This window comes from Microtus pennsylvanicus, chromosome 4 (assembly GCF_037038515.1).
Source record: "Microtus pennsylvanicus isolate mMicPen1 chromosome 4, mMicPen1.hap1, whole genome shotgun sequence".
NCBI classification, from domain to species: Eukaryota; Metazoa; Chordata; class Mammalia; order Rodentia; family Cricetidae; genus Microtus; species Microtus pennsylvanicus.
The window spans coordinates 122,201,295-122,228,868 of NC_134582.1; the positions used below are offsets into that span (position 1 = coordinate 122,201,295).

General features: G+C 48.1%; 1 protein-coding gene across 11 annotated transcripts in view; it reads left to right on the forward strand.

Annotated features, from left to right (window-relative positions):
- The window catches only part of Pfkfb3 (6-phosphofructo-2-kinase/fructose-2,6-biphosphatase 3), an 89,206-nt gene that overhangs the window by 49,807 nt on the left and 11,825 nt on the right, over positions 1-27,574 (forward strand). For 5 of the 11 annotated variants that reach the window (XM_075970336.1, XM_075970329.1, XM_075970332.1 and 2 more), the window contains exons 2-10: positions 16,036-16,161; positions 17,507-17,603; positions 20,108-20,174; positions 20,625-20,699; positions 21,544-21,600; positions 24,327-24,451; positions 25,971-26,178; positions 26,533-26,679; positions 26,836-26,940. In XM_075970336.1, coding sequence (XP_075826451.1) covers positions 16,036-16,161; positions 17,507-17,603; positions 20,108-20,174; positions 20,625-20,699; positions 21,544-21,600; positions 24,327-24,451; positions 25,971-26,178; positions 26,533-26,679; positions 26,836-26,940 — 1,007 coding nt within the window. Of the gene's footprint in view, positions 1-9,266; positions 9,760-16,035; positions 16,162-17,506; positions 17,604-20,107; positions 20,175-20,624; positions 20,700-21,543; positions 21,601-24,326; positions 24,452-25,970; positions 26,179-26,532; positions 26,680-26,835; positions 26,941-27,574 lie in introns of those variants that run through there. The other 6 variants (XM_075970325.1, XM_075970330.1, XM_075970326.1 and 3 more) reach the window with 4 other exon arrangements.

Consider the following 27,574-nt stretch of genomic DNA (forward strand, 5'->3'; position numbering starts at 1 on the left):
ATGTCCCATGTGCACCTCTTAGAGTCCTCTCTGACCATCTCGTTTTTAAGCTTGCTCTTAGAGGGGAAGACTAGGGGAAGAGCCACAGATTGTCTTAGAAGATCTACCTCAAACTCAACCATCCTCTCCCCAACTAGTACCCACCCTTCACTCTGTCTTGGTGTTGGGTGGCAAAGCTTTTCCTGAGGAGACACAATACACAAATTTTTACCCCAGATAAAGAACTTCCCCATAATAAACCAAAGTACTGATCCCACCAAAGTCCAACTTGGTGAACTAATGAGTTATATTGGGGTTACTTACAGGAACGTGGGGGAGGGGTTACAGGAACAGAAACAAGTTAAAAACAGCAGCATCACTAAGGTCCACCCCAGCGTGGGTTACAGCTCACAAAGCTGAGAACCTGGAGCACACTGCACAGCCTGCAGGCAGCTCGACAAACTGGAGAGTGTTCTTTTCAGGTACTTAGTTGGTCTAAATCGTTTTTTAGGAAGCTTGGCTGGTTTCTGCTTCTTCCAGGCAACTGGTCTGGTTTCTTTCTGAGTCTTCTTTGCAGATTTTTCTCCTCCCAGAGTCTTATTTATTTATTTATTTACTTTTGCAGCACAGCTTGTCTGAGAACCTTCTTTGCAGTTGGGCTCTGTTTCCTCTGGTATCAGGGAACAGTGAATCCGATGGGTTTCAGGGAGTCTTGAAGGTATTGTTTTAGTTGTTTCTCTGCCTGCTGAAGGAGCTCCTCTGCAGGACTGGATGTTTTCACCTTGGTGGAAACTGTCACACTGCACCTGGATTTCTTCAGGTGTAGCATCAACATCGATGCAAACTCTACCCACCCACCCACCTACCCACCCACCCACGTCCATACATGTCCTTTGGAAAAACCAATGCTGTGGTCAACACATGCAGTCACCATCACACAGCGTTTGTTTATCTGAAGTCAGGCTCGAACTCCTGACCCTCGTGATTTCACTATGGAATGCTGATATTACAGATGTGTGCCACCACCCCTGGCACCACGGAATTCTTCACTAACATCCTGTCAAAGTCCAACCTCTCAGTGTCAGAATCCACACAACTATGTGCTTTCTCCCTGGGGTTTAAACAAAATGAGTTATTACTCATTGACAAACATGAAATAATTTTAGCTGTTACCAAGGCATGGTAGTGCGTGCCTTTGATGCCAGCCCTCAGGAGGCAGAGGTAGGCTGAGTTCCAGGCCAGCCTGGTCTACATAGTCAGACCCTGTCAAAAATATAAAGGGAAACACCATATATGTATGTCTTTGTTTGAAATAACTAGAGACTCACAAGTGTTTGCAGAACATATGAAGTACCATGACCTTTTTGTGTTCACCTTCTTCTGATTGAGACATCTTATGTAGCTCTAGTATAATATCAAAGTGAAATTGACCTTGGCCTAGTACTGCTATTTGAATTGTAGAACATTGCATTTTGGAAAATCATGAATATTCTGAAGGTATAATACCTTTGTTTTCAGGGAGCAACAGTTCAAGACAGCGTTTCTCTGTATAGTCTCTGGCCTAGAACTTAGAGATCCTCCTGCCTCTGCCTCCCGAGTGCTTAAAGACATCAAAGGCATACTCCACCACCTAGCTAACCCTTAACACAGATCTCTGTGTCTTGACGGGCTGAAGAGGCTGGCAGAGGGTTTAAAAACATTCTCAGTGATGTATGAAGGAGCACACACAACACCTACAGAAAGCTTTAGTAGCATGGACTACGCAGAATGTCGTTAAAAAAGACAGGATCCTGCCTGGCATGGTGGTCCGTGTCTGTCATTACAACAATTCAGGGGGCTGAGACAGGACCTTGAATTCAAGGCTAGTCTGTGCTGCATCTCACGAGCTAATTTCAAAATGTAAAACAATGCCCAGGCCCTGGGGATGTAGCTCAGTTGGTAGAGAGTTCGTGTTCTGTGCATGAAGTCTTGGGTTCAGCCTTAAGCACCACCTAAACTAGACATGGAGGCATATGCCTGTAATCCTTGTACTTAGGAGGTAGTGGCAGTAGAACCAGGAGTCCTGTGTCAGGGCTGGAGATGGCTCAGTGGTTAAGTGGTTAAGGGTTCCTAGTACCCCTGTATATAACTATTTTTTAAAAATATTTTATTTATTTATTATGTATACAATATTCTGTTTGTGTGTTTGCCTGCAGGCCAGAAGAGGGCACCAGACCTTATTACAGATGGTTGTGAGCCACCATGTGGTTACTGGGAATTGAACTCAGGACCTTTGGAAGAGCAGGCAATGCTCTTAACTGCTGAGCCATCTCTCCAGCCCACCTGTATATAACTAACAGCCATCTGTGACTCCAGTTCCAGGGGACCCAGCACCTTTTTTGAACTCTGTGGTTACTATGTACATTGATATACAGCCATACATGCAGGCAAAATACTCATACACATAAATTAAGAAAGGAGAGAGAAGGAGAGGGAGAGGGAGGGGGGGTCGTTCATTCAGTGTCATTCTTAGGATATAGAGAGAGTTCAAGGCCAGCCCAGTCTATAGGAGCCTTCTCTAAGAACTCCAAATAAGTAAATGAATAACAGTATAGCAGAGAGGTGTGAAGTGTGGGCAAAGACCTGTAAACCAGCTCTCAGAAAGCCAAGGCAGGAGAAGAGTGAGATTCATGCTTGCTTGCGCTACATAGTGAGATACGGTCTCACAAAACAAGAATATTTAGGCCGGAGAGTTGGCTCAAGGGTTAAGAGCACTTGTTGTTCTTACAGAGGACATGGGTTCAGTTTTCGGAACCCACAGGGTGGCTCACAGCCATCTGTAACGCAGTCACAGGGGATCCATAGCCTTCTTCTAACCTTCAAGGGCAATAGGAGCACATATGGTGCATAACATGCATGCATACAGACATACATATGTACATACATACAAGGAACTCATACATATATAAAATAATCTAAAACCTTTTATAGAATATCAACGACAAAAAATTAAAAACACCACCAAAATAAAACAAATATAAACAACAAAAGCCAGGCATAGACGCTCTTATAATTTTAGCACTTGGAAAGTTGGGGCAGGAGGATCAGCATGGCCTGGACTACAGAGTAAGAACTGTCACAAATAACAACAAAACAAACACTCAAAAAAAAAAAAGAGCAAACAACCAACAGCCCTCTCCCAAATAACCCACCCACCACCAACACCAACCCCCCCCCCCAATAACAATAAGAACAAGGGAACATTGATTGGACCAGGAAACTTGTTGGAAGTTTGGTTGCCCCTCCTCCCCGACAGGTTGGCAAGTGCTCACCCACTGAGTGGACTTGTGTAAATTGCACAATCTGAGTTGATTCATCCACAGCCAGGATGTGACCACAGTAGACCTTCTTCACTCTCTAATAATGCAACAGTTAATCCAGATAAGAGAAAAAAGTAATGACATGCAAAAATAAGGAATCCCTTTTTCAAAATGGATTTTTCTCTCAGTGCAGTTTTAGGTTCATGGAAAAAAAAAGATTCTTATTGCCCATCCACCTCTGTCTATGTCTCTGTGTACATTTCTCCTCTAAATGTGGTGGAAATCTTAGTGTGCTCCCCACACCCCACACACATTTTTGAAACAGGGTCTCAGAGTAGCCCATCTGGCCTTGGACGTCCATATAGCCTAAGGAGATCTTCGTTTTCTTTTCTTTTCTTTTCTTTTCTTTTCTGAGACAGGATCTCACTACATAACCCTGACTTTCCTGGAACTGGCTACCTAGTCCAGGCTGACCTTGAACTCACGGAGATCCGATTTTCTTTTCCTCCCAAGGGCTGGGAGTACAGGCAGATGCCACTACACGTGTAGGGAAACTTTCTGCTCCAGTCTCCCCCTCCTTGAGTGCTGGGATAACAGTAGTGGTTCCTCATGCCTGACAACTTCCAGGTTTTGAATATATTTAAGCACATAACCTATGAACTGGATTCGGGAACCTCTTATGTCATCTGTGCAGCTAGCCTCCAATCTCTATTTCCATTCGTATACAAGTCACAAATATTTCTTTAATAAAAGTCACCTGGCAGGAGGAGCTCTGTAAATTTGAGGCCAGCCTGGTCTACAAAGGGGGTTCAGGACAGCCAGGGCTGTTAACAGAAAAAAACCCTGTCTTGAAAAACAAAGCAAACAAAAAGTCACCTTCCCTCATCTTTGGATGAGGGGAGGTGACACAAAGGTTTGGTTTTGCTGTTTACTTGATGTCTTGCTTCACCCTCTCATACGTGGGATCTTTCAAGCAAGCAAATAATGACACTTTGGGTCTAATTAGCAACATGAGATTGCTCACAGCCTGCCGGAGCTTGTTCCCTCCATCCTTCCTTCCCTGGGGAGTAGGTGTAGGCACCAGTGTGGTTTAAACATTTAACTCTAAGCAGTTGGTGCAAGAGCAAGGAAATAGAGTTGCTTGTTGCTGTTGATAGACACAGTTTGGCAGCACTGGTAAGGGTTAGGTGACACTGGTCAGAGAATGGGAACAAAGGTCATGGAGAAAAAGTACTTCCAAGGCCTTTTTGCTTAACTAGACCCGGCTCACCGACTTCACACATCGAGCTCTCCAGCAGGTGTGGGGTGGCTTGTGAGTATGAGAATATCATTTTAGGTACTTGCTATGCTAATGTCTCATTTACACGATGAGGCCTTTCTCTTCTTTCATGCCAACAGCTTAACTGGTCCAGGTGAAAGGACTGAATAACAAATAGTCCAGTCTTCCCTTGTTTAGGGTTGTACTCAACACCCTGGGTTGTGGTAGGTCTGTAATGTGACCGACCACCTGTGAAGCTCTCTGCTTCTGTGCCAAGTATGTGATCATTTTACACAGACACAGACACACACACAGACACACACACAGACACACACACACACACACACACACACACACACACACACTCTCACACACTCACAGGGCTGGAGATGTAGCTCAGTTGATGGAGTGTTTGCCTAGTATGCCTAAAATCCTGGATTTGGTTCTCAACACCAAATAAACCAAGCACGATAGTTCGTGCTTGTAATTTCTTGGCTAAATATGGAGTTTAAGGACAGCCCAGGTTATATGAGACCCTGTTTCTAAAACAGAACAAACCAGCCACAAACACACGGTCTTCCTAACTTCTTCCTTTCTTGGTCTTTGGCTTGATTCCTTGACCTTTCTAATCTCCAATCTCCCCTTTATTCCTTCCCATAAACAAGGGGTGGCAGGCTGTGGAATGTGAACTAGATTGTTCAGTAGTTTCTTTTGGCTTTCGTGGGGGTCCAGATTGTAACTTAAGAGTCCAAGGGAAATTGTCAATCAGTTCTACCAATTGGAGTCGCCTGACTTTAAGAATGCCAACCTTGAAGAATGTTCAGATTCTTGGCAGCCTCTTCTAAAGGGCTGAATTCATAATATCCACCCTGGAGATGTGAGAGTTAGAGAAGCCCCAGGGGACCACATCTGAGCTAAAGATAAGGGTGTATTAGCAGACCAGGAGGAGGCAGGAGGAAGACTAAACAGCAAGCCTAAGGAGGCATTTTTGGATGTAGTTGCAGCCGGTTGTTCCTAAGGAGTATCTATCATATTGAAGCAATTTTACCTCCCATGAGGACGCTCATTTACCCGTGCTTACAAGCTGACTGAATTCAGCTGTGTCCTTCATGTTCCATCTACACCTAGATATCTGGAATCCTATGGGGGTTAAGTCAACTTCCCCTTGCCTCTCTGATAGCAATGGTGACTGGAGAACTTGGTCTTTGTTCTGGACACCCACTGCATTGTTGGTACCTGGGCAGGGAACATGCACCATTTGAGAATGCTTAACTGTCTCCTGCCTTGAGAGCTGACCTTAAGTCAAGAGATTTAACATCTCCTTCGTCACCAGTCTGATCACAGGGGAGGGCCAGTTCAGGGTTGGCATCCACTACTGGGGTCATCCTTGCAGACTCATGGAAGTTTCCCTTGCTTCAGGCTTCTACCTGACTCTGTAAAGCCCCCCTTTTTCTGCCATCTCTTTCAGCACTGTCCTCCTCTGCCCACCCCACCAATGCGATCCCTCAAGTTCGGCCCCAAGTCTAACCAGGGTATCTCCTCTAGTTCCCCTCCCCAGGGAGATTCATGTGTTCCACCTTGGGCCCTTCCTTGTTACCTAGCTTCTCCGGGTCTGTGGATTGTAGCATGATTATCCTTTATTTTATACCTAATTATTATACCTAATATCCATCTATGAGCGAGTCCGTACCATGTTTGTCTTTCTGGGTCTGGGTTACCTCACTCAGGATTTTTTTTTTTCTAGTTCATTCATCTGCCTTCAAATTTCCTGATGTCATTGTTTCTAACAGCTGAGTAATTCTCCATTGTGTAAATGTACCACATTTTCTTTATCCATTCTTCGGTTGAGGTGGCATCTAGGCTGCTTCCAGGTTCTGGCTATGACAAATAAAGCTGCTGTGAACATAGTTAAGCAAGTGTCCTTGTAGTATGATTGAGTATCCTTTGGGTATATGCCCAAGAGTATTGCTGAGTCCCAATTTTCTGAGAAACAGCCATATTGATTTCCAAAATTGGCTGTACAAGTTTGTGTTCCCCTTCCTCCACATCCATTCCAGCACGAGCTGTCATTTGTGTTTTTGATCCTAGCCATTCCGACAGGTGTAAGATGTAATTTTAGTTGTTTTAATTTGCATTTTCCTGTTGTCAGAGGATGGTGAACATTTCTTTAAGTGATTCTCTGCCATTTGAGATGCTCTGTTGAGAATTCTGTTTAGGTCAGTACTCCATTTTTTAATTGGATGACTTAGTTCTTTGATGTCTAGTTTCTTGAGTTCTTTATCTATTTTAGAGACCAGCCTTCTGTCAGATGTGGAGTTGGTGAAGATCTTGGTTGTCATTGGAGATCCTTCATCCAGTGACTGATGGAGGCAGATTCAGAGACCCATGACCAAACCTTGTGATAGGGGAGTCCTGCTGAGGAGAAGGGGAGGAAGTATAGGAAAAGTGGGGTGAGGAGCGTCTCAGGAAAACAGAAACCAATAGTTGTGGCTCCTGGGAACTCATGGAATCTGAACCAACAACCAGGGAGCTTTCATGGGACTGACCTGGGACCTCTGCAGATATGTGACAGGTGTGTAGCTTGTTCTGTGTGTGGGACTCCCAGCATTAGGAACAGGGGCTGTCCCTGATGCTTTGACTGGCTCTTGGGAACCTATTTCTCACGCTGGGTTGCCTTGCCCAGCATCTATACATGGGAAGGTGCTGGTCTTATGGCCGCTTGATATGCCCTGCTTTGCTGATGCCCATGGGAGGCCTGCTCCTTTCTGAGCCGTTTTGGAGGAGGGGTGGATGGGGGGGTGGTGACGGGGAGGAGTGGGAGGAGAGAAGGGAGGGGATGTAAAATAAATTAATAAAAATAATAATAAAAAGAAGAAAAATAAATTTAAGCAAACGATGAAAGGTATAAATAAAGATTGATCTCTAGTGGTGCTATTCCCACCCTGTTCGCCATGAACTCCCAGCAATCTCTTCCTAAGCTTTGAAGTGAAGGAATGCCTTCTGACAACTGGACTGGCTTGTAGGTGTCTGCAGAATCTCAAGTGGGCAGCCACGGGCATGGCACCGGCCTGTAATACCAGGCTGAGAAGGAGCAAGCTCTAGGCCGGCCTGAATTATATAGGAAAGCCCCGTCTCAAACAAAGAAAACAAACAAAACCAGTGGGAATTTGAACATGTGTCCAGGTGCACTGTGGTTGCTGGGGAGCAGGAAAGGTGCAGGGTGTCTCCTGGCAGGGATGCACCTTCACCTATCCACCCCCCCCCCACGCCCTCGCCCCTACGTCCCGCTTCCCGCTCCGCACCCTGCCAACCCAGTGAGGGGGACCCTTCCAAGAGACACGTACACTCGATGTTTTCCTTGTCGAGTCAGTCCACTCTGATTTCAGGAGTGGAGCGGGACTCACCCTTGGGCATTCTAGGGTGTCACCTCTGGCATTTGCTCTCACTGCAGAAAAACAAGTTCAAATGCAGAACACAGACACCAGACGGTCAGCAAAGCTGTCCTGAGAGTGGGGGCAGGCTCTGAGGAGGGTGGCAGGGAAGGGTGGGGTGCGGGAATGGGGGTCAGAGCCCGAAGGTCTCCAGGGTCTACTAGCCAGGTGGGCGACTCTGTGCACCAGGTCTCCTGGGCTCTCCAGGCTTCTGGAGAAGGCGGAGGTCCCGGGCGGGGCAGGCTGGGTTGGGAGCAGAGCAGCTGCGCCCGCCGCCTGGGAGCCGGCGCCCTCCCAGCAGAGCATGCAGGACGTGCGCGACGTGTGGCAGCCTCTGCGCAGACTTTTCCACTGCAGTGTGGGGTTCCGCGAGCGCCTCCAATCACAGCCCAGCTTCATCGCGACGTGTACAGCTCGCCGCTGGGCAGGGCAGGGCAGTGCTTTCTGTGCAGAGGCTTCACTCGCTGAAGACACATTTAAAGTGCCATGCTTCCCCGCCAAAGGACCCCCAGACTGTTGCTGAATCAATGGCTTCTTGCAGTTCAGTGACTGCCTCTCCTGTATCGCCAGCCTATGCAAAGTGCGAATATCGGGAAAGGAAGTGGGGGCATGTTCACATCAAACTAAAAGTGGCAGTGTGTACCGGAGGAAGTGACATGAGTTTAGGATCTCGTCACCTAACGACTATAAGCCTCGGGGCTTATAGTCCGGTAGTGAAGGTGGGAATGGGCTCCACGTTTTATTCATTACTTGCAGAGATAAAGGTCTATGTAGAAAGGGAAACTGAAAATACCAACTCCTCCCCTCTACCCCAAAGTTCCGTTTCTATTGAACCTCCTTTACTTTTTTGCTCTCTCCAAGTGCCTAGTAATGCGGGACTAGGTGAGGGGTGACAACACTGCCCAACCTTAGGTTTCTAGGACATTCAGAAAAAAAAAGTGCCATCCCGAAGGTGGCAGTGACAGCAGTGGCAGAGGGCGTAGTGGGTGATGACGCACAGGTGTTAATAGATCCGACCTGGGTTTTCTCTTGGACTGTGCCGACCCCAAAGCTTGGAACTGTGATGCTCGCTATTGGGGCCCCACTGCTTGAAAGGCCGAACTGGGAAAATACCTTTTAAAACAGCATCTAGAGATGCCCTTAGGGGATAGGCTTAGCGAAGTAAAAGAGGGCTAGAGAGCCAGACTGGGTTGCAGGAGCCGAGCGTGCTGCCCTCGCCTGCCCGCAGAGGGCAGCAGCAGGCTATTTCTTGGCCTTGCCCACCCTTCTCTCCACGTGAAAGGGGGCTGGGACGCAAAGAATGCGGCCCGCCCCGAGGCTGACGCGCCGCGTTACCGGTCAGATCTTAAAAGGCCGGGCGGTGCGTGTGGCATCCCGATTGAGCAGAAGAGGAGCAAGTGGCAGTGCTGGGTGGCGGGAGCGCGGCTGTCACTGTGCTGGAGCATCCCTGAACTTCTGAACAGAGCCGACCAGTCAGCCAGCATTGCGCGCCGCCGCCAGCCCGCGCCGATCTCATCCGTCTCGTGTCTCCGCTCAGGCGATCCTCCAAGACTTCGCACAAAGCACATTTTTCAAAGCAGCGCAAGGGAGCGCCCAGCCGCGTGCAGGCGGACGCACCCTTCCTGTCCTTTGTTCCGGGGGGATCTGCAACTACTCTTCTCCCCAAGTCGGAGTCTCTTCTCCTGGGGTGTCGGGTCGCCGAGTGCAGCTACGAAAATGCCTTTGGAACTGACTCAGAGCCGAGTGCAGAAGATCTGGGTGCCTGTCGATCACCGACCCTCGTTGCCCAGAAGTGAGTGCAGCTGCGCGGGGGGCTAGGTTGCAGACAGCGCCGCGTGCAGATCCCGGCCATTGTGTGTGCAGCGGCTTTGTGCCGGTTCCCCTCTGCGGGAAGCGCACTCGTGCCGGTTGGCCGGGCGAGGCGGGGGTGGCGGCGGGCTGCGTCTCCCGGGCTGAGCTGCAGGGGCGCTGTGGTTCTGGAAACCTCCAGTGTGCCTGGCCTGGCCTGAGATCATGATGCCAGCGCCTCCCAGAGGCTAAGACCCGGCGCCCCGACTGCACCTGGGGCTCGGCCGCCGTCGCCACCGCCCCTTTTCTTGGGCTCTCCTCAGGTTCATTCTCTCTCACTCTCCCTCCCTCCCTCGTATCTCTCTGTACCTCCGTCTATTCCCATATTCACCCTCACTGCGGCGGATTGCAGGCTCTTGGTTTCAGGGATGGTCTATGCGTTTGCTGACTACACGCTGGTGGTGTTTCACAGGTGCGCTCATTTACCCGGAGCACGGAATTTGCTGGCGGTTTGTCTTCGTGACCCACCTGTTGCTGTCGGTAAACGATTTGGGAAGGTTTCGTTCAATTCCATCCCTAGCTTGGGAAAGGTACCGCTGGAGAGACGGATGGAATTGCTCTAAGGCGATGTGTTCCTTCTAGGCAGCACGCCCAGGAGCCCATGGGGGTAGACAGAAGTGAGCTGCCTAGCGGGCATGAAGCTCAGACCACGTTTGTAGCTTGAGTTGTAAGCATGGAATCCAGTGACAAAGCCAGGAGGTGGTTTCCTGTCACCTTGGGGACACTTGAGCGCCGGACTTCAGGGTAGGCTTCTCCACTGCCACGTTTCACAGGATAGATGGTCATCACAGGACATGACAGCTCTTTTGGAGCATTGAATGCCTGAGTCACCAGCTTCCCTGCCGACCTGAGCCCAGCTTCCCCGTGGTGCAGTGTGAGACACCTCCAGCAGGTCTTCTCTGCTGGACCCGAGGGCGTTGGTGGAACCCGTTCCTAAGCAGGGCTCCTGTTCTCTTTTAACAAGGAAGTCAGGGGCAAGGGCTTGGCAGGTCTTCTTTCCTAAACCCTGTCAGACATGTTTATGCACTGGGGCTGCCTTTATAAAAAAGCTCCAGGGAATAGCCAAACCTGGTGGTACACCTATAATCGCATTGCGCTGTAGCCGGTTAACTGAGGAGGTTAAGAGAACCATGAACCCGGACTGCAGAGTGAGGCTCTACCCAATAAATAAATAAGTAAACAACAACAACAAACCAGGAAAAGTTGGTCAAGACCGAATTTAAACCACTGGACCCACCCCCTCACCAGCCCCCCACCCCCCTGCCTGAGACAGGGTTTCTCTCAGTAGCTTTGGAGCCTGTCCTGGAACTCACTCTGTAGACCAGGCTGGCCTTCAACTCAGAGATCTGCCTGCCTCTGATTCCTGAGAGCTGAGATTAGGTGTTTGCCACCACCGCCTGGCCCTTCTGGCCTTTTTAATAAGGAAAATTGTAACACATTTTTGGACAGGACTTGGTCACCCAAAACAATGATTGGCTTCATATGTATATATAAAGCCGGGAGTTGCATGTGTGCGTGTTCTTCCCTTGTTTGGGTCTTCCGGAACCATGGCAACTTTTGCAAGGACCCTAAGCTCAGTGGGGCTGACTGTAGCAATATTGAGAGACATCACAGTGCAGCTCTGTGCCCCTCCTCCAGGCTTCAGAACCTGATCATTAGATTCCGTGAGCTTGCACGTCTGTCACGGAGTTGAGAGATTTGCCAACAATTGCTGTCAGAGCCATTTAGAGCTTGAGGTGTGTGGGTCTAAAGCTGACGGATTAAGGTGACCAGTTCACCAGCTTCTGGAATTCTTCCATGTGACACTGGGGTATAGCCTCAGACACATCCCTTCACATGCGAATATCTACAGCCATGGTGTTTACTACATATCCGTGTTTTAAGTCCTATCTTTCCTATACTCAATTTGTTCCTCACTGCACTAGAGAAAAATGGCTTTTGTGTTGACATTGGGAATCTTGTGGACTTCTTTTTCTTTTTTGGAGACAAGGTTTCTCTGTGCCCTAGCTGGCCTGGAACTTTGTAGACTGGGCAGGCCTCAACTCAGATGGGATTAAACAGGCAAGCAGATCTCTGAATTCAAAGCTAGCCTGGTCTCCATAGCTTGTCTTGAAATTTAAAACAAACTGAGTATGTTTGCCCGTGAAGCACAGTAATTCAGTGCCAAGTTTCTTTACCAACATTGTGATGAATGCTTCTTACAAAACTGGAAGTTTCTGTCAGTTTAAACCACAATTCAGAGAGACTTGACTGTATTTGCAAATTAGCTTAGGTGATCTTCAGTTCTACTAGCAAGAGCTGCCTTTCCTGTTACCTCCACTGAATATCTGTAGCCTGCTACATAGTTGGGTGCCGCTACCTGCTTGGAACCTTAGTTTCCTCAGTTTCAAGAAGATTACGTTTTTGTATATGTAGTGTATCTGGGCTGTGAGCTATCCCAGCCTTGGGCAGTGTGATGGGTGGCCTGGGTTATAATCTATGTAGGTACAAAGATCCCATCACTAATGCAGCAAAGGGACATTAAGACTGATTACACAGAGTTACTTTAAACAACAGCTACAAAGAACATCTCCTTTAAAAATACTTACTTACTCTGATGAGGAGGGTGGCACATGCCACGGGGACGATCAGAAGAGGACAGCTCTGTGGAGTTGCTTCTCTCCTATTCTTAAGTGGGTTCTAGAGATGGAACTTAATCCTTGGACTTGAGAGGCAAGCAAAGCCATCTTGCCAGTCCTCAACTTTTTTTTTTCCCAGATACATGGGAGTAAGATACCAGTTTATCTTTGGTTAGGATTTAGAATAGACTGCATGTGAAGGAAAATGGGCATGGTATTCAACATCTTACAGAATTCTATCTGTTGATGCCCAGCCAGGCATATACATAGCAGCCGTTTCAGGTGAGTTATGTGGTGGTTCATAGGGTGGCTTTTTGTGAGTCTTACTTAAGGAACCATGGCCTTAAACTATGGGCAATACTTTTAGTATGAATCTTCCCAAACTGCCACAGGGCCTAGCTCTCGTTAGACAATGGGTTTTCCCCTCATATATTGGTTATTGTTCTCATTGCTGTGACCGAAGGGACTTCTGGAAGGAAGTATTTATTTTGACTAATTTGAGGATCTAGTCCATTATGGCTGGAAAGTAGTGGAATGTGAGGCTGTTGATCTCTGCATCCGCAGGCTGGAAGCAGAGAGATTTGAAAGTTGGTGTTCAGCTCTTTTCCTCTTTATTCAGGCCTACCACACCCGTAGAATGGTGCCATCCACAGTTAGAGTGAGTCTTCCCACCTTGGTTAACCCAGTCTGGAGGCATTCTCATAGATACCCTAGGGGTGTGTTTCCATCTAGTCCAGTTGACAAATGACGATCAACCATCATCACACTTTAACAGAACATCTGTGCATTCCTTTATCCGTATTTAAGTTAATACCTAGATTTGTTGCTAAAAAAAAATCTGGTATGAAACATTGAACATTAACTGGGTGGTGGTGACTCACCTTTAATCCCAGCACTTGGGAGGCAGAGGTAGGCAGATCTCCGAGAGTTCAAGGCCAGCCTGATCTACAGAGGGAGTTCCAAGACACCCAGAACTAGACAGAGAAACCCTATCTCAAAAAACACAGAGCAAAACATTGAACATTTATATGAAAGGAAAGGAGACATGTTTGTCTTAGGAAATCTTATGTTGAACTCAATAAATTGAGTTTGTTGGGAAGAAATAGCAATGTTAAGGATTGGATCCAGGGAGTGTTGTGAGATGGAGGATGAGGGGTCATGGCTGGTGTTTCTTTTCTTTCTTTTTCTTTTTTTCTTTTTTTTGTTTGTTTTTCAAGACAGAGTTTCTCTGTGTAGCACTGGAGCTTGTACTGGAACTCACAGAGATCTGCCTGTCTCTGCCTCCCGAGTGCTGTGATTAAAGGCTTACCCTGCTGCTGCCACCACCACTACCACCTGACTTTAGTCTGTCTGTCTGTCTGTCTGTCTGTCTGTCTCTCTCTCTCTGTCTGTCTGTCTCTCTCTCTCTAAAGATTTATTTATTTATTATATATACAGTGTTCTCTCTGTCTGTATGCCTGCAGTCCAGAAGAGGGTGCCAGATTTCATTATAGATGGTTATGAGCCACCATGTGGGTGCTTGGAATTGAACTCAGGACCTCTAGAAGAGCAGCCAGTGCTCTAAACCACTGAGCCATCTCTCCAGCCCTGGTGTCTCTTTCTCAATGGTAAAAATGTTTATGAAGAAAAGAACCCGGGGCAAGGGGCAGGACATTGTATGTTCAGCGAGACCCTTGAACTGGGTTATAAGCTGAAAAAGGGCTGTGAGGGGGATACTAGATTCATCTGGAAAGATTTGTACAATCTTTCCACGCACAGATGTCTGGGTGACGAAGCTACACTTGGTCTGGCAGCTCCTCTGAGTGCCTCAGCTTTGGGCAGTAGGAAGAATGGCTTTTGCTTTGTCAACTAAGAGTGATCTAGGTTTATTTGCTCTTGAAACCCAGCAGCACTCTGCTGAGTCTACGGTATTGCCTTTTCTCTTCCAAAGTGTCTATTGTTGGAGGTTTGTTCCTGCGATTAGTAGATAGACTTAATCCCTGATCTGATAACTCAGCCGGCTTCCGCCTCTGCATCCCTGACACAGTTCCAACAGAAACTGCCCATGTATACATGCATGTATGGGTGCCTGTTTCCAGGCATCTCTGGGTGCTTTCGGTAGCAATGCTTCAGCAGGGTCATCAGGGTGGGAGAAGGGGCCATTGGCTGGAGGGGCAGGAGCATCTGTCTTCTAGGTAACTGTTCTTTCCAGGGTCACTGGAATTCATTCATGGGGAATGTCTCTAAGGCTGTCTTTGGCTTCTGAATTCCTTGTCTAGATAGCCTCACACTCCTCACCCAGGTCCCCACTATCAAAGAGATCACTCACCTCTGCTTGTCCTGTTGTTTCTACTCAGACCCTAGTCTGCAGTTCTGGAAGCAAAAAAATCCACCTTAGTGTCCCCCTTTGCCTGTAGTTCCCATGAGCCTCTGTCTAAATCTGACATCTGTCTAGATTGGTGGCATGACTCTCATCTCTTTTTCCTGCAGGCTGTGCAGCCTGTGTCTGGGACGGGAGAAGGCCAGCTGGGTTAGAGTTGGCAGACAGCCTCTTTGGCTTGTAAGCTTACTTGTCGCCAGGATGCAGGAGTCGCCCAAGAGTCTCAGTGGCAAAGAGACAGCCAAGGAAATACCGGAACTTTAGTTTGTCTAGCGGGATTCTTTTGGCTGCTTTCTGAAAACCTCTGTCCCCGGTGTTCTGTCTTATTGAGATTCTGAGGATATATGGGGCACTCATTTATCACAGGCAAGAGTATCTCTGGAGAGCCTGCCTGGGACTTAGTGACTAGCTTACTTAGAACCCTCTGACTGGCAGACTCAGGCGACCCTCTGAACCTGGCATCCATCAGATCCCTGGCAGCAGGATGGAGGGGGGTGGTCAGGGAGGATGTGAGAGGCACAGGCATGGTGCCCAGCCAGGGTCCTAGCATTCTGTGTCCCTGACCCACTTTTACTTGATATATTCTTACTGTTTAATTCTTTTTTTCTTCAAGAAAGTCTGTGGAGTTTCTCTCTTGGTTTCTGGGGCTCCCCTCTGTTTGCTTTCCACCCGTTTGTTCAATTTACAATTGAATTAGAAAACCATCTTCCCCTAATTCTACCCTTCCTGGTATTAGGGTCGCATCCTTGAATCACCGTCTGGGGCTCAGTACCTGCATATCTGATTGTGTCTTCTGTTTGGAACTGCCATTGCCAAATATTGCCTGAGAAGTGAAACTAAACTACAAGGTCAAGGGATGTGGTCACTGGGGGGGTGGGGGGTGGGGGGTGGGGTGAAGTGTGCAGTCCCATTGGGTCATCAGATGGCAAAGACTTTGGGATGTGGAATGACTTCATAACTTGAGAGTTATTCTTTTTTTTGTTTCTTTAAGAATAGTTTCACATTGTTGCCCAGGCTGGCCTGGAACTAACTCTGTGTAGCCCAAGCTGACTTTGAACTCAGCTATGTTCAAGATCACCTTGACCACTCAATCCTCTTGCCTCTGTCTCCCAAGGACTGGAATTATTGACACGTGCCACCATACCCAACTTTGGTCCCATTCTTCAAAAATCTGTCTTTAGGCAGAGGACTCTGGCATTAACTTTTGCTTTTTGATTGATGACTCTTCACTTGGTCTTTGCAGCCTGTGGGCCGAAGTTGACCAACTCCCCAACGGTGATTGTGATGGTAGGCCTCCCAGCCCGGGGTAAGACTTACATCTCCAAGAAGCTGACTCGCTACCTCAACTGGATAGGTGTTCCCACAAAAGGTAAGCCAGGACGCGAGGCCAACAGCTGGTACTCTCCGGGTGGCCACTCACAGGCGTAACTGTCCTGGGTCATGGAGTCTGATCCTGTTTCCCAGTCCTGTAGCTCAGTTCACCTTCACCTTCTTCAAGCTCCCTGTGGTGACCTCATGCTCTGTGGATGGTTTTTCTTGGAAAGTCCCATCACATGTCACTGTAGCCTTCTTTGGGTGGCCATTCTTCCCAGCTTCACGCTGAATGCTATCGATGATATTTGTTTACACCCCTGCCCTGTCTTCCCAACTAAATGGGAAGTGTCCTGAGGAGAGGGATTAGCATCCCTCACTGGGCTGAGATTTCTGCTTTTTAATACTGGTGCTTGACTCTAGGTCTACATAGGTTAAGCAGTAACTATTAAATATGGTCTCATCATCAAAGGTGTGTCAGCAGGAACATGGCTAATTTAGACATGGCAGGGGTAATTTAGAGTTAGTAGCTCAGCAAGTAGGCAAGGCTGGTTGTTCAGTGAGACCCACTTATGTTTGGATACCTTATTTGTCTTAACATTTATTTATTTCATTATTTTATATGTCTGGGTGCTTTGATTGTGCACGTGGAAACACACACGCGTGCGCGCGTGCACACACACACAGTACATGTGTGCCCCATGCCCCAGACAGTCAGAAGAAGGAGTCAGATCCCATGGCACTGCAGTTATAGATGGCTGTGAACCTCCATGTGCTGGGAACTGAACCCTCATCCTTTGTAGAGCAGCATGTGCTCTTAACTGCTGAGCTAACGCTCCAGCCTGTCTTGTCTTATCTGTGTATCTGTCAGTCTGTCTTTCTGTCTGCCTGTCTCTGACAGTGTTTCACATCTCAGTGGTCTCCAATGAGCTATACTATATCAGAAGCCACTGAACTTCTGATCCCCCTGTCTACATCTCTGTGCTGGGATTACAGTTATGTATCACCATGACCAATGCTTTTGGTTGGTGCTGGGATCCAGCCCAGAGTTTCATCCATGCTAGACAGGACTCTAACAGCTGAGTGACTGACTTCCTGATTCCTACAGTACCTTTTTTTTTTTTTCCTGGATTCTGACTGTTCTCGGAGTCTGTTTCTGGTTGAGGACCCTGGGAGATGGGATCGGGATCTGGTCCCTAGGAGACACTTCTGGTACAGCAAGAGTCATGGGTGCTATCCTTTGGTCTGGGCCTTGTTTCCCAGACTGTGACCTGGGGATGACAAGCCTGGACTGGGATGTCCACACTGTTTGCATATGAGATTACTTATCCAGATAGGTATTGACTGAGAAGCCGTTTGTTCCTGATGGCTTATCCAGGACTGTCCTTGTCTTTCCTGTCCAGTGTTCAATGTGGGAGAGTATCGACGTGAGGCCGTGAAGCAGTTCAGCTCTTACAACTTCTTCCGCCCTGACAACGAGGAAGCCATGAGAGTCCGAAAGTAAGCCTGAGCTGCCGTGGGTTTCCCGTGTGTGTGTGTGTGCGTGTGTGTGTGTGCGTGCATGTGTGTGCATGCATGTGTGTGCGTGCATGTGTGTGCATGCATGTGTGTGCGTGCATGTGTGTGCGTGTGTGTATGCGTGTGTGTGTGCGTGTGTGTATGCGTGTGTGTGTGTGTGTGCGCGTGTGTGTGCATGCGTGTGTATGTGTGTGTGTGTGTATATGTGTGTGTATGCTTGTGTGGAGGCCTGAGGAGGAGCTTGCGTGTTCTTTGGGCACTGTCCACTTTATAATAAAATAATACATGTAGGTGAGTGTGAGTGTGTATGTGTGTCCACGTGTGTGGAAGCTTAAGGACGCCAGATAAATTCCTCTATTACTCCTCTGTCTTCTGAGACAGGGTCTCTTTAAACAATTGTTTTATGTGTGTGGGTTTTTGCCAGCATGTATGTTGTTAGTGCCTGGTGCCTGGGGAGGCCAGAAGAGGGCTTCAGATCCCCTGGTGCTGGAGTTGCAGGAGGTTGTAGTGTTCCAGGTGAGTGCTGAGAATCAGACCCGGGTCCTGGAAAAGCAACAAGTCTTCCTAACTGCAGTCCTCTCTCCAGCCCTTAGACAGAGGCTGTTGAGGAACCTGGCACTAGCCTGGCTGGCCAGTGAGCTCTGGGGACCAGTTCTAGGGTTACAGAAAGTGGCGTCATGTGGGGCGTTTCGATGAGTGCTGGAGATGGAAACTCATGTCCTTGTGCACATGTAACCAGCAGTGCTTTACAAAACTGAAACAGCTCTGCAGACCTCTCTGGAGAGGTAGGGTCTGTCACTGTAGAACTTAACAAGTAGTCTAGACTGGCTTGCTGCCGGTGAACCCTAGGGTTCTCCACCTCCCTGGCACACCCCCAACACAGCATCCGCTGCTTCCTTTTCTCCCTCCTCCTTCTCCATGTAGGTTCTGAGAATCCAACTCAGGTTGTACTATGATCTGAGCTCTCTTCCCACCCAGTGGCTTCCTTTGTTGTAAAGCCAGGTTCTGTAAGAGGAAGAAAAGGCCAGTCTGCACGCTGGCTCTTTGCTGGTGGCCATTAGACCGAGCTAGTAGTAGGACAACTCTCTTGGCCTCTCTACGACTGGCTGCTTTGAACTGCTCCCAGGAGTAGGAACTGAGCCTTCCTGAGGCGGTTCAGCAGCAGCCAAGCACCAGGAGTGAACAAAACCCCTTTCTTTGGAAACCATCAGTTTGCATTTGCAAAAGATTTCTTAAGCTGCAGGTGACAGGGTGGTGCTTTTCAGTTCTGCAGGTGCTGGAATCAAAGAGGTCCCAGTCTCTGGTGCCAGGCCCAGCCCTAGGCATGGCCCAGTGAGGCTCTGTGTGTGTGCTCTGGCATCCGTCTTTATTTTACTAGTACTGTTATTAGTTTTGTTTTAAGTTAGGGTCTTGTTATAGAATCCTGGATGGCTTGGCACTACCTTTTATAGCTCGGATTGGCCTTACATGCGATCTGTCTTCCCGCCTTAGCCTCTGCAGTACAGCTATTATAAGAGTATTTAGCGCCCTGTCTGCCTAGCACTGATTTTTATTTTTATTACTAATTTTTGAGATAGGGCCTTATGTAGCCGAGGCTGGCCTTGAGCTTTCTGTGTAGCTGAGGATGAACTTCTGGTCCTCTGGCTTCCGCTCCCCTGTATGAGGATTATAGACTGTGTCACCAAACCTGATTTTATACAGTGCTAAGGACTGAACCTGTGGCTTTATGCATATTTGGCAAGCATTCTCTCAAGTAAGCTAGATCTCTTGCCCTTGGTACCAGTTCTTTAAAGCTCCTAGGTTTAATTTTTAAGCAGAGCATGGTTCACTGTTTCTATAATCCCAGAATTTTGGAGATTAAGGCAGGAAGTCAGCAAGTTGTAGGCCAGCCTCAGCTACTGAGTAGGTTCAAAGTCAGACTGGATAACTTAGTGAGATCCTATCTCAAACTAAAATGAAAAGGGGGCTGGAGTTGTTCATCGTAGAACACTTGTTTGGCATGTTCAAAGGCCTTGATTTTAGTTCCCAGAACCACAGAAGAAAGACAAAGAGCAAAAGGTTAAACCATTAAAAAAAAAAAAAAGAAGAAGGCCATGAATGGTATCTGGTGCCTGGAATCTCCACACTGGAGGGGCTAAGGTGAGAGGATTGTTGGGAGTTTGAGGCCAGCTTGGCTACGGAGTTGAATGCCAGCCTGGGCAGCGTAGCTGGAGTCGGTCTTGTCTGAAAACAAAACAAAACAATCCACAAATACAAACATTTCTCAGGGAAATTGATCCCACCGTGAAGCCAGGTATGATGACTGCCTCCCTCAACTGTGTGGAGGTCGGTGTTTATGCTGGTCCCCAGGTCAAGGGCTCCAGATCTAAAGAGGCCTGGTTAGCAGTGAGCTGCTTGGAACGGGAACATCAGTGTGTATCAACAAGGGATGTGACTGCTCGGCTGGACCTGCTCTGACCAGTGCTTTCCCTCCTGTGTGTTTGCAGACAGTGTGCCTTAGCTGCCTTGAGAGATGTCAAAAGTTACCTGACAAAGGAAGGAGGCCAGATTGCAGTAAGTCTGGGGGGCCCAGGCACCTCTGTCCTCGGGGGCTCTAGCAGTATGGAGAGCTACTGTAGAATGGCTTTAAGGGCTGAGGGAACAAGTGGCCCGAAGCAGCTCAGGAGTCTATCTTGTGATGGATGTTGGGATGTAGCTTTGTCACTCACCTGTGCAGTGGGCATCTGGGTACCACCTCTACTGTGATGCTTCCAGCCACAGCAGTGAGGGGCCATTGCTTGGTCCCTCATTGTATGTAACTGCTTGCTAGTTCCCCAGTTTCCCTGCTTTGCTGGAGAGCTGAGGGCAAAGAATGAGGAGGGAGCATTATGGAGGGTTAGGGGATAGGACACCCTGTCTAGAGGGAGGAATTTGGGGCTTATTTCTGGAAACAACAGATTGAATTCCTTGTGGTTTAGGTAAGAATCATTTTTGGTTTTTCTGAGCTGCCTTTTTCTCTATCAGGTTTTTGATGCTACCAACACCACTAGAGAGAGGAGACACATGATCCTTCATTTTGCCAAAGAAAATGACTTCAAGGTGAGCCAAACTTGCCTCCCCCAGCAAATGCCGAGTGGAAAACACCTTGGGAGCTGCTGATTATCTGACTCTGGCTTTAGCCTCTTTCTGTCTTGAGCTGTTGTTGAGGCAGGGTCTCACTCTGTGGCCCAGGTTTGTTGAAAGACACTCCGTAGCCCAGGCTGCCTTCAGACTCACAGCAATCCTCCTGCCTCCGTCTGCTAAGTATCGGGAGTGCAGGTGTGAGCTTCCACTCATCGTTGTCCACATTTTACTGCCTTAAACAAGGTCGTCCTTGTGGCAGGATGCCTAGGGACAGTGAAGCCCGCCCTCCCTCTCTGGCGGAGGGTGAAGGCCGTGGCCATGCAAAGTTGACGTTTTATGGAGTAATACTTTCCCAGTTCTTCTCTTCCTCCTTATGAATATTTTGGTTAACAAACAGGGACAAGAGCTTCTGGTTCTAAAGCACAAAATCATGGGTTTTGCTGAGACATTTCATACATGGGCATCATTATACTTTGTTCCTATTTGCCCTCCCTTCTTCTCTCGCCCCCCCCACCCACTTTTACTGATTTACTGGTCCTCTTCTGCTTCCCAAATAGCCCCTAGGATTCTGCTTTCAGGGTACATGTATTCCATGCCTATCGTTCCTCACCCCTCCCTTTAGTCTTCGGTCATGATACCCCCCCCACACATTTAAATCTAGGTTTTGCATATAGATGGCAGCATGAGTCTGAGTCTGGCTCACTTTGCATCTCCCCAGTCCCATCCTTTTCCTGTTGTTTTCCTTTCTTGTGTCACAGTGACATCCAGGTTGGCCTTTCGTGGGTTGTTTTTACATGTCTGCCTCGCTTCCTTCCTCCAGGTATTTTTCATTGAGTCCATATGTGACGACCCTACTGTTGTGGCCTCCAACATCATGGTAAGATAATTAGGAAGCCCTGTTTGTATATTGTCATTATACTGGGAGGCCATTTGCAGTCTTGGTCAAGGACTGGACAGGAACTAAACCCGGAGAAGCAGACCACCCTGCTCCATGTGTGGTTGAGTGTCTTCAGGAGGATACTGGGATGGCAGAAGTACATGGGGGATATTAACTTAGCACAGCACAGGCTGTGACCTGGACACGCTCTTATGGGTCATCCATTCCTAAGGACTTTGAGGACATACAGCAGGTGTATGTCTTGATTGGGACATGGTAGATAAAGGAGATAGACAGGAAGTAGATTCACCTGGTGGCAGAAACCGAGTGATGGTGGAGTAGCCAGGGATGATGGGCAGCTCATCCCATCGTACAGCGGAGGCCATCCAGATGTTCACTTTTGCTTTCCAGGTCCCTGGTAGGGAACGATGCTTTTATGTAGGCCAAAGCCTCCGAGGCTCAGTATGCCAAAGACAGAGTTCCTGAATTTGGGCAGAAACGGTGTAGTGATGCACCCCTCTCTCTCAACTCTATTGTGCCAAGGATAGCTTGTCCAAATAAGTCAAGGTCAATGGCACCATTATTTGATTAAGCCTTAGTGTTACTTGATAGCAATAGACCACAAAGAGAAATGAGTATTATAAAGATGTTTTCACAGGTTAGTTTTGTGTGTGCATGTGTGTGCGCGCACATGCGTGTATGTGCATGGTGGGGTGGGCACACATGTCACAGTAAGAATGTAGCCATCTGAGCCGCTTCACGAACTCACAGCTTCTTATGTTTTTAGATCGTTTCCTTTTCAACGTTATTGTTGTTGCTGTGTGTTTGAGGCAGGATTCCCACACTGTAGTCCAGGCTGTCCTGGACACTGTGTATCCCAGGCTGATCTTGGAATTTGAGGCCCCTGCACTGATCCTCCAGTGCTGGGATTATGGGTGTGAGCATCACTTCTGGTTTCCAGGTTAATCATATTGGAATAGGACATATTTAATAAGGAAGACAAGTTTTTCATAGGTAGGGGAGGCAGGTGGTGTGACTGCATATACATTTGCTTATTTATTTATTATTTGGGGATGAGATCTCACTGTGTAACCCAGGCTGGCCTTGAACTCAGGGCAGCCTGCTTCCTCTTTCCTGAGTTCTGGAATTACAGGTGTGTACCACTGCCCAAGGTACAGGTGTACCTTGCCCAAAATATACCTTACCTTTAAAGGGATGCTAAGTATCTATAGCATCTTTCATTGGTCTTTTTCTTCAAGATGGTGGGGGTGTCTGCAAGCATTTCTAAGGAACAAGCTCACACTTCAGGAGGAGCGGGTCTGGAGGCTCAAAGCTTGAGGAAGGGCTGTGCTCACAGAGGGAGGGCTTCGCTGTTTTTCTTTGGTTTTGTTTTCTCCACTCTGCTTGATAGTGAAGCAGCTGTGAAATCATTTTCCCCACGGTGTCGTCATTCCCGTACTTAGGAGCTGTCTTAGTAGTAGCTTTCTATCCATTCACATAGCTGTTGGCCCTGATCCTCTGTATTCAGAAAATCTTTCTCTGATTAAACCAAAAGTTTTGCAGATTAGGTTCAGGGCTTTGCAACCTATATTTATGTTTTTATTGTACAATTCACATAATATACAACTGACCTTTATAGCTATTTTTTTGTGTGCCATTTGGCAGCATCAAATACATTCAGATTTTAGGCTACTGTGTTTGTGATGTTGGGCTGTTGGTAGGCTGCTTGTCTACCACATACAAAGCCATAGGGTCAGACACCTGCACTACATAAATTGGATATGGGAGTAAATACTTGGAATCTCAGCATTCAGGAGGTGGAGGCAGGAGGATCAGAAGTTCAAGATCATTCTTGGCTGCATAGTGCTTTTAAGGGAAACCTGGGGAACAAAGGAGCCTGTCTCAAAGCAAGTAAACAAAAGAAAACCAGAAGCAAAAACGCTGGGAATCTCCAGGCCTTTCCATCCCCCTCTCTGCCTTCTAGTTGTGGAATCACAAGATTAAAAGCAATTCTGAGGGCAGGCATGATGGTGCCTGTTTAAATAATTCCAGCACTTAATGGACAGAGAAAGGTAGGGGGTTTTTTAGGAATGTTTGAAGCCATCCGACTTTACATAGCAAGGTTCATCCCAGTCAGGGCTAGATAGTAAGACCCTGTCTCAAAAGACGAAAATCCATCAGAGTTTCCTTCCCATCTACCTGGGTTTCTCGGCATAATTGTCCAATTATAGGAGACTCCTTGTCCAAGAAAGGCAGCTCCAAAAAGGTAGAGGCACCAGGTCTAGTTCGGTGTCATCACAGAGACCAGCCCAGGAGGATGCTGCTTCTGTTGGGACGGTTGGAGAGACCTCCCCAAGAGCAACACTTACTGTGCCTTTTCTAACCAAAGGCCTGCTCTTGGTGTGCCTCTGGGGTTCTGCTGAATTGAGGGCCAGGCTGACTCAGCTATTGGACTGACCTGCCTCAGTGTATGGTCCAAATGTGTCCCTTATGGGGTCTCTGTGGGTATCCCGTGTCTGTCTTTCACGGGCATCCGTCTTATGTAACCACAAGGCCATGAGTCAAACCTCCTAACCCACACTCTTTTTTTTCCCTCTGAGACACTGGGTAGGATAATCTTTATTCTGAGAATTTCTGGGCTTTTCCTGTTTGAAAGTCCACATCTGACTTAACTAAGCAGAAAGCCTTCCAGTATGATTCATCAGCTGCTCTTGGTGATGTTACAGGAAGTTAAAATCTCCAGCCCGGATTACAAAGACTGCAACTCGGCAGAAGCCATGGACGACTTCATGAAGAGAATCAATTGCTATGAAGCCAGTTACCAGCCTCTTGACCCTGATAAATATGACAGGTGATTTCCAGAGGCTGCCACCCTCAATTGTCCACAAGGGGCTTGAAATATCTTCTTGAGGTTCCCATAGAACAGCTCCCAAATGTGTTTGTAAATTCTGAAAATGGCTTTTGGAGGGTCCCTGAGGCCACGCCTTTTGGTGATGGAGCTATTGGCAGTTGGCGGCTGAAGGAGGGAGGGTCCCTCTTCTTTGGGGGCATGACTGCTGCTAAGTTGTCCATGACCCAGTGGATGGTGCATACAGGTCTGCACTGATAATAAAACACGTGAGATGGGGACATTTAGAGGGAGAGAGTGGTGGATGGGCAGGTTCAGAATAAGGGATAGCTCAGCAGTACTGCTTCTCCCCATGGCTGGAGTTCTGTTCCCAGCAGCCACATCAGGCAGCTCACAACCAATTGTAATTCCAGCTGCAGGGGGTCAGATGCCTCTGGCCTCCAGGTTCCTGCACTTATGCATGCACATATACATACATACATACATATATACATACATATATATATATATAATTAAAAATAATAAAACAAGAAGTCTTTAAAAGTATAAATGTATAGGCCAGGTGGTGGTGGCGCACACCTTTTATCCTAGCACTTGGAGGCAGAGGCAGGCAGATCTCTGTGAGGTCAAGGCCAGCCTGGTCTACAAAATGAGTTCCAGGACAGCCAGGGCTACACAGGGAAACCCGGTCTCAACCCCATTTTCCTCCAAAATAGTATTAATGTATGAAAGTGTCTTCTTCGACTGTTTTACCTTAAAAAGATATATACTAGGTGTTTGTTTGTTTTGATTGGATCTCACCATAGCCCAGACTGGGCTGGAACTAGTTATGTAGAGTCACAGGTCTGCCTACCTCTGTCTGTCCAGCGCTGGTATTAAAGCTGTGTCACCATGGCCAGCTAGGTTTGCTTTTCTTTTTTTTAAACATCTATACATTTATTTATTTGCTCGTGTTTGTGCTTTGTGCCTGTGTGTGTGCGTGCATACACACATGAAGGCCAGGGGACAACCTTTGAGAGGCCTTTTCCTCTCCTACCTTGTGAGCCTAGGGAATCAAACCCATGCCATCAGACTTGATGGCAAAGCGACTTCACTCGGAACCATGTCACTAGTCTCTCCGCCTTACTTTTTGAACAGTCTCTCACTGAACCTGGAGCTCACTGGTTTGGCTAGGCTGACTGGCCAAAAAAAGTGGGTTTCAGGCAACAACCTGTCTCTTTCTCCCCAGCTATGGGATTACAGACGCAGAGCTTTTTAAGAAGGTGCACCTGAACTTGATGTATAAGACTTATGCTTGTGCACCACTGGGAAGTTGTCTGTCCAGTTGCACTACGTGGCTTGAACAGCCTGACCATGGAAACTGTTGCCTTCATTTCCTCTCTGACTCCTAGAGAAGACAACAGTCCCTGCTCTGGGCCCCCAGGAAGCAAATATTCTAGAAGCTGGCTAGGCCTAGGGTGAGGAGTGCTGTCCTGTGAACTAGGGTGGCCTCAATGTGGTCCTCAATGATGTTTCTTTGCAGGGACTTGTCGCTCATCAAAGTGATTGACGTTGGCCGGAGGTTCTTGGTGAACAGAGTTCAGGACCACATCCAGAGCCGGATTGTGTACTACCTGATGAACATCCACGTGCAGCCCCGCACCATCTACCTGTGTCGGCATGGGGAGAATGAGCACAACCTGCAGGGCAAGATCGGGGGCGACTCGGGCCTGTCCAGCAGAGGCAAGAAGGTAGGGGGGAGAGAAACAAACATGGGCTACGAACTGAGTGGAGTCAGGAGGATGATTGGGTGATTGGCTCCCACCAGTAGAATAGAGGTTCTTTGGGAGGGTAGGATGTTGTGGTTCATTTATTTACTTATTTGCTGTTTTTGCCTTACTGTATTGGGTGCATTTGCGTGTGTCTGTATGTGTACATGTGAGTGTGGACTAGGAAGGGGAAATAAGAGTCAGGCCTCTTGGACTCTGATAAGGTTTAAGTGGCACCGGAGGTTTGGGTGGCCTTGGTGGCTCCCAGGTGACCACATAACATAACCTATGGAAGGACCTGGAGTTGGGGTGACCCCTGTCTCCTCATTTCCTCAGTTTGCAAATGCCCTGAGCAAGTTTGTGGAGGAACAGAACCTGAAGGACCTCCGTGTGTGGACAAGCCAGCTGAAAAGCACCATCCAGACCGCGGAGGCCCTGCGGCTTCCCTATGAGCAGTGGAAGGCGCTCAACGAGATTGACGCTGTGAGTCCCAGGCCCATGTGGCAGTGGGGAGGCATGGCAAAGAGTGGAAAGTTCTCTCCAGGGTGCTATGGAATCCTGGGGGCTTCCCGAGACCCCCTTTATTTGAGGCGGCGTTATGGGTGAGTTCCCTGGTGTGAATATTGGTCTCTCTGACAGGGTGTGTGTGAGGAACTGACCTATGAGGAGATCAGAGACACCTATCCTGAGGAGTATGCTCTGCGTGAACAGGACAAATACTACTACCGATATCCCACAGGCGAGGTGAGCAAGGAACGGCCCGCATGCGCGTCTGTTGGCCTTTATAATGGTCACGAGCTGTTGGATGTGTTGTGTATGGAGGTGGCTGAGAGAAGGCCTTGGGGGCCCCAGCAGGACCAGGTGAGTCCCCACAAGGCCTCTACAACCCACCCCATCTCTCACCAGTTCTGTGAGCTCATTTCTACTATGACTTTGGTCTTAATGCTCACTAGAGGGAACCCCATAAAAAGCCCCAAGGGAAGCGTGTTGTATTTCTCCCACACGGGATAATGAGAAGTCTGGGTATCTGTCTCTGATGATGTGTGTGATGATGCAGGAAAGAGCAAAGAGGATGGCAGGTGATTCACTCCAGACCAAGCTTTCCCCTGGGTGGCAGGAGACATGATAGAAGGCTGGCTGTGAGGATGTCATGCTAGGTGGCTTGTGCCAGGTCCGGACCGATGTCGGTGGAAGGAATGACTGAGCAGGCAGCTACTCTTGAGTTGGAATGAAGTGTGCTGAGCCATGTGGTACTCTGGGCGTTGAGCCAGGTGGCTGTGTTGACACCTAGTGGGTGTCCTTCTGAGCCTTTGTCATAGTTCCCATTCCTGGTGGACCACCATGCTGTTTTCTGATCTCTCTCTGGTCTTCACTCGCT